At 28.1% G+C, this 12,693-nt stretch overlaps 1 protein-coding gene across 1 annotated transcript; it reads right to left on the reverse strand.

Moving 5' to 3' along the window:
* Positions 1 to 1,968: 1,968 nt before the first annotated feature.
* Positions 1,969 to 3,586, reverse strand: LOC114396799 (uncharacterized protein At5g39865-like). Its single transcript, XM_028358972.1, has one exon. It carries the CDS (start codon positions 3,038 to 3,040, stop codon positions 2,195 to 2,197), a length of 846 nt encoding a protein of 281 aa, XP_028214773.1. The 5' UTR covers positions 3,041 to 3,586; the 3' UTR covers positions 1,969 to 2,194.
* Between the last annotated feature and the right edge of the window lie 9,107 nt (positions 3,587 to 12,693).

The raw sequence follows: 12,693 nt of genomic DNA on the forward strand, positions 1-12,693 counted from the left end.
AGGGTCTAATTTTTTTTTACTTGTTCGATCAAAATTAAAGGATTTTTATTTTATCAACAGTATCAAGGGTTTCTAGCTAAAATTAAGGAACAAGACAACAAATTTTTCATCTACTAGTATTGAACGCACAACCAAGTAGCATGTCAGCTTCGTCATCCAACTTAAAGAAAGTGACATTTATGATGATATCATTATAAGTTTGGTGCAAAGTCTTACCCGTTTCCAAGCTGGTTATCATTATATTGCAATTAATGGATCATATTAGAGTTTTAATGTTTAACCATTGATGGTACATTAATAAGAATAAAAGCATGTAGTAATTGCAGTTTTTGAATATCCCTAGTGAAGTGACAACTACATTGCCAAAAGAAAACGACTGAATTAGTTTTCGCTATCCATGTGGATACTCTTCACTTGTTAACATATCTTGTCATCACCTATAATTGAAGTCCATGTAATGAGAACAAACCCATGAGTTAATACAAACCGTACAAGCTTGAATTAGAAATCATAACCAGTTATGAATTATCGTTGTGTTGGATACACTCGATTCAGTGTATGGCCTGCTTGCTACCTAGTTTGATCAAATCTTTGCAGCATCAAGGCCAATATTATGGTTAGAGAATAGCGATGGTGTTCTACAGACTACAATGGTATTCTCCCAAAATAAATAATTAAAATATATGAATTATTACCTTCCAGGAATAATTTCCAAAATAACAATACATATTAACTTGTGAACATATTCTATGAAGTGTAAATTTGGATATTAGAAACTCAGGCTTTATCAATATTTGTTGTGACAATCATAATAGTGGTGTGAAATATGCATGGTTTTACACCTTTACCAATGAAAAATCGTCGCCAAAATCTGACTCACTTTTAGTGAGAGAAGAAAAAAAAAGCTCACGCATTCATATAAATTTGGCCTGTCTATATTTGTAACAATACCCATCAACTCATCACCGATTCAAAACCAAAATATCGATAACAATTATCAGCAACGGCACAAATCATTTTGTCAGCACTACGCATGATTCAAGTTCATTTATTTTATGAGTTCAATTTTCAACTCAAAATTCAATTCATTTAGTTCATGATCTAAGTTTAACAAGCTAATAAATGAACCAAGTTTCGAATCTCAATAATATCATACAAGCTGGGTGGATCAACTCAACTTGGTGACTTGCCTCATCTATAATAGAATGGGGTCAATGCTTGAATGAATGGCATCTACTAACAGGAGAAGAAAATATTACAGGCTTAAAAGAATCAAATATCATCCCCACAAAAGGTGTATTCAGCAAGTTTGTTAGATAAATGTAGAATCCTCAATCTCCCACATGCTATAGAAGATCATTTTGTGAATATTACAGTGGAGGGTTTCAATCCAACAACCCCAAACTTAAACCAAAACTGGAACATAATAAAGACAAACTATTTCTAGCAAATCTCCAGAATGCATCCAAATCTAGCTCAAGATGACGACGACCAAGATAAATACTGGATCAAGTTACAGAAATTGACAATCTACTTACCTAAACAAGGAAAAAAAACATACATATGATGGTAATTCTGTCTAATGTTGTTACATATGGTTCTGCATCATTGTTTCTCAGCACAGGCACAAACTCTTTGGAGTTTGGGCTTTTGTTCTTTGTTTCTCATATAATTGATCATAGCCACATCACTCTTCCCTTTATACACACTTTTCGTGTAATTAAACATAGTTACCATAACACTCCTCAAATAAATACTAATTCCTACATTGTTTTGCATCAAAATGATTCTCACCAATTCCTCCACAAAGATACCAATCATGATAATACAAAAAATGCAGTATACAAAATTGACAACATAAGAATTCACTTCAACATTTTCTATACACCCGAAATTAATCCTCACTCAATTAATAATAATATAAATCAAAACTAACATACACAAATTAAAGGGCAAATATATCAAATATAATAAATCAAAATTCAAATATCCACAACTTTTTGTTATAAAAAAAAGTACAATGTGATTTAGTAAAAGAAAAAGAAAGTCAGTCTTCAAAATATTACCCTTCCAGAGGGCCTATACATATTCATTCTCACACGTCCAAAAAAAAAAACTACAAAACTCAATTATCCAAAAACAAAACCTAAACAATTAATTTAAGAGAGAGAAAAAAAAAAGAGAGAAAATGGTTTCAATTTTGGATTTCATTGTTAAATTTGGGTAGAGAAGTAGAAGAAGGAAAACAAGAAGGGCACTTAACGAGACCGTTTTCGTTGCACGCGTTACACGTTTTGAAGCCGGTCTTCTCGGCGTAGACCTTCCTACTACCGTTACACTCGTCGCACAGAACGAACCTGTGACCCGCGCACACGTGGCACTCGGTGGTGGGATCCACTGCGGGCAGGTCCATGAGGATCTTCTTGAGCTCGCCAACCTCATTGAGCTGTCGAACCTCCTCGGCCCCACCGACGTACCTGCCAGCGATGAACACGCGCGGCAATGATGGGCCAGGGCCGGGCACGGGCCGGCCCATGATTCGGTTGAGTTCGGCGGTGAAGCCCGAGTCCATGGACACGTCACGCTCGTCGATTTGGACGAGGAAGCCGCGTAGAATGGAGAGCACGCTCTTGCACGCCTCGAACGTGGGCCTCACCACGCGCAGGCTCGTGTAGTACACCACCACGCGCTGTTCCGCGCCCGGGAAATAATAAATCGCAGGTTGTTGTGGTTCGGGTTTCGAGACGACAACATCAGGTTCGGATTCGGGGGGTTCGGGGAGTTTGGGAGGTTGGGGTTGGGGGTGGAGGTGAGTTGACCAGGTTCGGAGGAGCGAGTTGGCGAGTCGGACTCGGTGGAAAACGGAGGGTTTTCTTGTGGGGGAAGGAGAGGGTAATTGTTGATGATGCTGGTTTTGTTGTGGGGGTTCGTCGAGGCAAAGGGTTTGAATGTCTTTGAAGGAAGAACAAGAGAATGTGGAAGAGGGTGATGAAGACGCGCTGTGAATTCGAACAGTTGATTTGCCCCACGGTCGCCACATTGAAGGTGGGAAGCTACAAATTTGTTTTCTTTTTTGTGTGTTTGATTCTCTTTGGTTGGATTTGGGGGAATTGGGGATTTGGGTTTGGAGAAAGAAGAGATTTTGGGAGGTGGGTATGGGGAAAGATTGGATTTTTGGGGGGAAATGGGGTTGAAAATGGAGAAAGAATGGATTTTTTTTTTGTTTTATTTTGGGGGAGAGAGAGGGAAATGGGATTTGTTACTATTTTTGTTGATGGGGAAGATGGATGGGAGGATAGAGAGAAGAGGGGGATTTTGGTTGCTTAAAGTTTAGGCTTTGGTGGTGGTGGTGAATTTGCATGTTTGCAAAGTTTGGGGAGGTCCTCAGCTTTTTGTTTCTCTTTTTACCGGGGAAAAGGAGGGACAGGGAAAGAGGGGGAGAAAGGGAGAATTAAAAATAAAAAAATTGGAAATTAGGGTTGAGAGGCAGAGTGACTGAAGGGTGGTTAGGTAGTTGAGGGGTTGGTTTATTTTGTTTTGTAATTGGCTTTGATGGGGGTTTAATAGAGATCAAGGGAGGATGAGAGGCCCTCGTTACAAGTTTGTACTACAAAATGAACTATTTGTGGATGAGAATTATACTCCCCTGTTTTCCTCAAATCTCATATATTTATATCATATCATTTTTTAGATTTGAGATTGTGGTATAATTTTGTTCAACCTATAATTTTTTAAGTTGTAATTTTATTTTTATTTTTATTTTTTTTAATGAAGACATTTTATGTTTAAAAAGTTTATGATTTTAGTTTTCTAATTTTTAATTAAAATATTTTGTTTTTTTACTTTTAATAAATTCACAATTTTAATTTTTTGGTCAAATTTAAATGTTAATCTATATATAATTTTTAAACATTAATTAATATGTCTCTATTCATTATTCACATGATAATTTTTTTAAAAATTATTTAATTACTAACAAGCTTAATTTATTAAAAAAAATAATTAAAAAATATATAATTAAGTCTGAAATTAAAAAATGAGACTGAAATTATAGATTTTTAAAAAAATATATGATGAAATATTACAATTAAAAAATAGATGAATTAAAATTACACATTTTTATAAAATGAAACATAAAATATCTTAATTAAAAATATGAGAATTGAAACCACAAATTTTTTTTTAAAAAAAAAGACAGTGAATGAAAGTTACAATTTAGCCATTATGGTACATCAACTATAACAAACAAATCTAATGAATCTATAATTTTCTTATTATATTCTTGACTACTTGATATTTACGATTTTGGTATATTGAATATAAGAAATCTAGCTAATATTTTAATTTTATAAAGAATATTATGTGAGTTTTTTTATATATTTCTTATCTTTCATATTAATTATGTTTTTGATAGATTTTTTTCTTTTATCTTGATAACATGAAAGATCCTTGAAATTTAATGTAGTACGTGAGATAATTACATTTTCTTTAAATTGAAATAGATATTTTAAATCAATTGACAAAAAATTATCTACAATATACTTTTTGGATTGGCTTTACGATGAAGCGACCTAGAAAGCTTTAAAAAAAATTCATCCTCCTAATCAACTGATCTAAAATGTAAATGTCTTTTTTCTTCCAATTTTTTAAAAATTTCAAACAAGCCATTCTAGATGAATTTTGTTTTAACGGTTTCTATTTTAATCGATCGAAAAAGATTGATGCATTTTCAAACTTTTAAAATTTTTTACAAAACTTCCTACATCAGTTGCAAAAACGTTGATCTAGAAAGGCACTTTAAATTTTAGCCTTTTTATATGGATATGCGTGTGTGGGTGTACCTTCATTGTATTCGTGTATTATAGCTCATATAACAAATTCTAAAATCTGAAATATTGAGAAATAAGTTCATCCAGTATGCCTAATAGCGTTAGAAAACCATCAACATATATCTAACCTGTAGATATATCTTTGGTGTGTTGAAGGATAGTAATGCCTATGAGGAGGGTCATTTTCTTGATAAGACTACTTAACCTTTGTAGTGTATAGATATGTAAATGTTAATGTATGAGTTTTGTGAATTGATTACTTGTGTTGTTAAAGTGATTTTCTGTGAATTGGTTCCATCGAACTGAATATGTATTTGTGTCAGTGATAGTGTATATATTTTAAATGTATGTAACAAGTTTTTTAATTATGTGAATCAGACTACCAAAGTGTAATTCACAACAAAAAAAAAAAACTATAAAAGTGTACTTGTGTTTGAATTGGCTATGAAAATAAGTTAATAGGTATTATTTATATATCCAAGAAAGAAGTTGTATATATATATATATATATATATATATATATATATATATATATATATATATATATATATATAAACACTTTTAATATAGGTTATAGTTCTTGTGGTGTTAAACAGGTCAACTAAACTCAATGCGTTTTTAATATACTGCAAAACAAGTTCGATTGGGCTGAATCTATTTTTGAATTGGGTTGTGGGTTGGACTGGCCCGTCAATCCATTTTTATTTTAAAAAATTAACAAAACAATTTATCGTTTTATTTGTCTTAAAAAATTCCTAATTTTATAATTAATATGATTAAAAAAAGAGATAAATATTATAAAACTAGTAAGTCAAGTAAATATGTAAGAGATAATCATAAAAAATATAAGTGTTAAATGTAGTTTGAGAAAAAGAACTAAAGAAAGGTGGGGGAGGACACAACCCAATGGATTAACCCAACCAAACTCATATTGTGTTGGCAAGTTAAATGAGTTTGTGGGTTGGAATATATAACCCAACCTGAGCCAGCGAGTTATCAGGTTAAACCATCAAAGTTAAATTTGTTTTACATCTTAAATTTTAAATTGTATCATTTTAGATGTAAAAAGTTGTTTTATGCATCAATTATAACAACATGATGTGAAAAATCAACTTATAGCAATTGTGATTAGAATCGATAAAAAAAGTGAACTTTTTAGGTGTTTCTCTCACACACAACATTATATAATAATTATATATCTTTCTAATAAGAATTTATTTTATTGCTATACTATTTTATGTGTTAAATTTTTTTGTTAGTACAATATTATGTGTTTAAAACTTAAAATGATAAATCTGATTAAATATCTTAAATAATATATTTTTTTAAAAATACAGAAAATATTAATATTAAAAAAGGTCAAAGAGTACAAGAAGTACCCTGATCAATCCACCAAAATACAATGCATTTGCTATCCTTAATGAATAAAAAGCCTTAGAATGAAAATTGCACACTATAAATTAAATTTTGATAATCAGTTTAAATATATACAAATTAAATTCGATAATTTTGTTGAAATCGACACAAAGGTCAAGTGTAATTTGTTTAAAAATGGACAAAAAGCGACAATGATGGGTTAGCACAATTAAATTGATTTTCTTAAGCTTTTGATAATCAGAAATCACATTAAATTTTAACTAATTTAAGTAGTGTTTGTAAATTGATTTTAAAGAGAGAGAAAATTCTTAGCATTTTTATATTCGCAATATTTATATTTAAATAGTTATTTAAAGAAAATTAAGCAGATCACCACTTAGATCCACAGCATCAATAGTGAGCGATACAATTTCATTGCATTATTCACCCCAAATAAATATTGCATTAATTAATTTGAAATGCAGAAAGAATTATGTTATTGTAATATAATTGTTAGGGTAATGCAAAGTAAGAAATAAGAAAGATGACTTGTTGGCAGTGATTGATGGCGATAATGAGATGGGAGACAGATGTTTTATGGAGCTAGAAGCTTACAGTCCATTAATTGACAATTACATGCACTGTCCTTATCTCTCCCAACAAACACCAATCAAGACTGCATGAGCTTCAGCCATCTTCTACAAGCGGAAGCATAAGCAAGGGCCACTTAAACGCCATTCATGTCAACCACGTGTATTTCCCCTTCTTTATGCACCAAAATAAAGGACAATATTCATATGTGTTGCGCATTTTAAGTATTTTTTGTTTTACTAACATATTATTGGTATAAGTGAAATTGATTTTAAATTTAAGTTTTATGGGAAAAATGTTAAGAGATAAGATTAATTGAATTTTTTGATAAAGATTAATTATTAACAAAATTGATATATATATATATATATATATATATATATATATATATATATATATATATATATATAAAATATTGTTTGTTTTTATTCTTGTGGGTAAATATGATTTTATCTTCTAATAAAGGATGTTTAAATGAATTGAAAAAGAGTATATATTTATTAAAAAAATATTTTTTATCAAATTAAAAAATACAAAATATTTATTAATTTTTTAATAATTAATCTTTGTTCAGAAATATAACCGAATCACTTTTTTTTATCTATAATACTTAAACCTAAAAGTTTAGCTTAAAAAATTGAACATAATTTCACTTAAATCAATTACATGTTGATTTTTTTTGTCTATATTACATTTATTTTTTATTATAGACAATCATCTTCGAATATGATAAGATCAATATAAATAACAAAACTTTCCCTAAAATTGCTTAATATAAATACATATATAAGATTCGAATCTAAAATATTTAATTAAACTTTTAGTATCACATGTTGAATCCTAAGCAATATGTGATTTTTTTATGGGCCAATTCAAGACTTAATATGTCATTTATTGTCGGTATTATTATTAATTCTTATTTTTGTAAGTTTAGTTTAGGGGATAAGGGATAGAAAAAGATAAGGTACAAATTAAAGGCGAGGGAACTATTCAAGTGGTCACTTGCATTGGACCATATGCTATAATAACACCAGGTAAGAAGTGAGGCGTGTTTAGCAGTGTACTGCATCAATGACTTCAAATAAAGTAAAAGGGTTTTTTTATCTCCACCACTACCATCTAGTGAGTGGATTCTGAAAAGCATCACATGGTCACACAGAGTAAGAAAAAAGTGGAAGCAGGAATGGATCAGTGAAGGATAGAAAAACCACATGCACATGCAATGTTGTGATTATTGATTTAACATTGAACTAGCAATTAACGAGAATGTTCTTTCCTTTTTTTTTCACTCATGTGAGTAAACCAACATTGTGTTTTTCTTTATTTGGGTGCAACCGTCCGTAACACTTGTTAGCCTTTGAAGACGGGAATGTATTTCTTTTATCTTTTATGTTACAAAAGATAGATCGAGAAATATTGCATAAGTAATTTTGTCAAAATTCATTAAATTATATATAAAATTTTATATTTACTATTTTGCTTTTCTCATCCCCTAAGGCCCTAACCATATCATATATAAAAATTTAACATAAAAAGAGTAATTTTCCAATGTTGACCAAACTTGTTCTTACTACTCACACATGCTAATGCAATTAAATAAACGATATCACAGTATCAGGGTCAGAAAAACACTAAAATATGTTTGGCACCACGCTATGGTTTACTATCACAGACAGGCCCCAGATCATATCCTTAGTTGGTAAGATAATAACAGGTAAGCAACAGAACATTAATGATAATCAAACATATTTTCCTGCCGGAAATGTATGAATTTTACAGAATGCTGGGTCATCGTGCAGTTGTAATATTATTATCCGACCATATATTCAACATTTTAATTTAGTGCTTTTTATTATTTAATGTATAGAAACCTTTTTTACAGTAGAACAGAAACCCAATTCATGCATTAAAGATGTATATAGCTAGATAAGATTCATTAAAAACGTTACATAACTAAGTAGCTTATCCCTAGGAATTAATAGAATATATTTTTAAGTAAAAATTTAAAATATAATTTATAAGATACAACAATAAAATCTTATCTCATTAGATGAAATTAGTTACATAAATTATACAATATCATTGCAGATAAGATTAAAAAATAAAAATAAAGCTTCAAGAATACTAGTAATTCTTAGCCTGAAATTTCTCTTCATACCTACCTCCAATAATATCTTTGTTGTCTCTTCATTTTACTGAAAATTATGTAATTTACTCTTCCGACCAACATTTTTTGTGATTTTTTTTGTCCAACTTATCTTAACCAATTTTTTTATATTTTTTTCTCAATTGGTGTTATACCAAATTTTTTTCCTAATAATCATTTTGTATTTTGTCCTTTCTAACTTGTATGATCATATTTTAACATTCACAAATAAAATATAACTAGTATTTTACTTTGTGTGCATTGTACAAAATAAATATTTATTTTATATAATTAAAATTTATAACAAATAAATATTTTTAAACTCATAAATAACATTTTATATTTATTATAAATAATTTATATTATGATATATTGTTATTTTTAATTACTAATAATTTATTTTAAAAAATATTAAAATTTAAGTTAGAACAAAAAATATTGAAAATGATAAATTAAAAGAGATAAGAAGTAAGTTAAACTGTTCACTTGATATTAAAAACAATATACTACATGTATGTTAGGAGAATACTTGAATTTTTAAAATAAAATACATATTTGAATTTGATTTTTGATATTAATAGTATAAGAGAATATATCATATGAATACTATAAGTATATTTGAATGTTAAAGAAAATTAATATATATATATATATATATTTAAAATTAATTTCTGATATTCGGTTGGTTATAGTTTGTTAAACCATTAAACTCATATATATAAAATAGTACAATAATTTTACAAAATTAGCATTATTATAATATAAACTATATAGTCACTCCAATGGTTTATTTTCAAAAAGAATCAATCCTCTTTATTAAAAACGATGCCGTACAACAGTAGCATTCTAAAAAAAACATTTTTTTGGAAATCTAAAAAACTATTATTAAAATATAAAAAATAGTTAATATTACATTAAGAAAAATTAAAATGACACTTATTTTAAAATATGTTAACCGAGGGAGTACAAAGTTTTGACACTATAGTAAAATTCAGCTGCTATCGACCTATATAGCCCCGGCCCTTGTGCTGGCCAAATACATGTCCTAACTCCTAAGGTTGTGTTGTGTACCATCGAAACACAATTTGTCTAAATACTCAGAAGCTAGATTCTTTGGTCTCCCACTTCTTTCTTGGACTTAAAGAATTAGCATGGTCACAAAGATCCCCACTAATCATCTAGGTAATGCCCTCCTTTCATTTTGACACTCATAATGGTTAAATGTTAGTCGACTCACATAAATCTGTTTGAATACAAGGTTAGAAGTTATTTTAAGAATTTCTTTATTGAAAAAAGTTTTATATTTTCAATAAACAATATCTCAAAAGCACTTGTGACTTGTATCTAAATAGACATAATTGTCTCTCTAAAAGAGAATTTATGTAAATTTATTGAGTGTGTGTTTGAATGAATTATTTAAGAAATTTAAAAAATTTAAAATTTTCAAAACTTTAATTGCTTTGATTGAAATTTCTTTATTTTTCATTTTTTGGATAAAATAACCAAACTTCTTTAATGTTAAATTACTTTCTATTCTTAAATTAATTCATCCAAACAAACCATGCAAGTTGAGCAAGAAAGGTATCTTTTGATTTTGGATCACGTTTGGTTCAAGGGAAAAAGTGAAAAAAAATAAAAAGAAAGAAGAAAAACAATAGAAAGTAAGATGATTTTGTATATTGTTTTAAAAGAAAGTTAAAAAGAACTTCATTCATCTTGTTTCATTGTGTAAAGGGTGAAAACAAAAAAAGATTAATTATCTTCACTAAAATAGAGAAGTATACAAAAACAAGGATAATATTATCCTTTTAATTCTAGGTTTAATTTATTTTTTTATTATTCTAATATATTAATAGATTCTTGAACTTTTTAATAATTTTTTAAACTATAAATTTATAATTAGATATCTTTTTAATATTTTTTTTACTTGGATCCCTGGAATTAGTTTGACAGCTTGACTGTCAGAAAAAATAATAAGATGTGATAATTTTACTAATACTAAGACCTAATTATAAAAATTGAGAAAGATTAAGGATCCAATTTTAAGACCCAATTTTTAGTTAGAGATCTAATTAAAAATTCTCAAATAATTCAACATAATTCTAGATTTATTGTATTTGTATAGGTAAGATTAGAAACTAGAGAATCGAGGCCAATAGGGCAGGAAAAGACTTTCACCTATCCGCATGCTAGGATTGACTTTTCTTTCTTTTTCCCTGTAACGTGAAGGATGGACTTTTATTTCATGGAGAATTGTCAATAATTGTGATCGGGATAAGAATTCTGTGTGCACATGTGATAAACGGGTTCTGCAATCATGTATCAAATGTTTTTTTTTATCGCATAATTTTTAACAGATAGATACAAGTGGAAAGTAACAAAATTTAAACCATAACTCTACTTATATTTCAAAAAAAATTAATGTTTAAAGAAATAGAATAGTATACATAAAAATTTCCAGAAAATGTACTAGATATAAGAATAATTCAATCTTTAGGTATATTAACTAAATAACTAGTATATAGCCATTAATTAATAATACTGATACCAATTAATTTGTTTAGATGCGAAATACTATTATTTTGTCATGATATATTAAAAAAATTAACACATTAACATTTATCAATATTGTATTTTATTAAGTACACATCAATAAATGAATTAGTTGCTCATTGTAACGATTGATGATGATGACGATTTTTAAAGTTCAAATGTTACATTTTTTATAATAATAATAATAATAATAATGTTACATTTTTAATACTAACAAAAAAAATTACATCCTTATATATCTTTAAAAATACCTCATACAATTTATTTTTGGTAAAATTACATAGTTGGAAATCATCATCAAATAGAAAAATTTTCAAACCACGTCGAGAGATTTGTGTATTTGACCCTAAAAATTGCAACAATCAACCATGGCAGAAGATTAGCGACTTACCATTATTGATACAATTTATTTTATAGACTTAATTATAAAATTTGTTACCTTATTTTATCTATTTCATCATATTAGTTATCTTATTTTTTAATTTATTATTTAAGTTTTCTTATATTTTAAAATTTGTTATCTTAATCAGACAAATAAATATGATATTTTTAAGTTATTATTTTTTATAAAAATATTGATGAACTTTTTAGTCTAATCAATATTTAAAATTTAATAAATTAACAGATAAGATCAGCTTGAGGATCTAAGATAATAAATTTTGAAAAATAGAAAAATTTAAATAGTAAACTAAAAAAAATAAGAAAACTTATTTAATGAAATATATAAAATAGGAGAATAAATTTTACAATTAACTCTATCTTACATTGCATTTTACCTACAACTACTTTTATGGGCGGGATCCTTTGCATTTTATTTTAAACTATAGAGTATTGATCCATTGTCAAAATCATTTTTCAACAAATCGTAGGAAATTTTTTACCATTACCCAGCATCAAAGCCAACACAATAAAGAAAACTTAATTCAAATTTATATCTTTATCGAGTTCTTCAATTAAAAGATGACAAATAAATATGGTATTTTTAATCATAAATCATCTCTATTAAAAAGTAATACTATAATATAGTACTAATAAATAAACATGGTTTAATAAATTTATTAATCTCTTAAAAAAATATTAATCACTCATTTGGTCCATATGCAAGCTCAATCTTTACATTTCAGCATTTACACTTCACATTTTTAAATCTATTTTAGTTTCTGCCGTCCAAAATTGTAGAGATTAAAACAAGATTAAAAAGTCACTGTAGGGACTAAA

Source organism: Glycine soja, chromosome 2, assembly GCF_004193775.1.
Source record: "Glycine soja cultivar W05 chromosome 2, ASM419377v2, whole genome shotgun sequence".
Taxonomy (NCBI): domain Eukaryota; kingdom Viridiplantae; phylum Streptophyta; class Magnoliopsida; order Fabales; family Fabaceae; genus Glycine; species Glycine soja.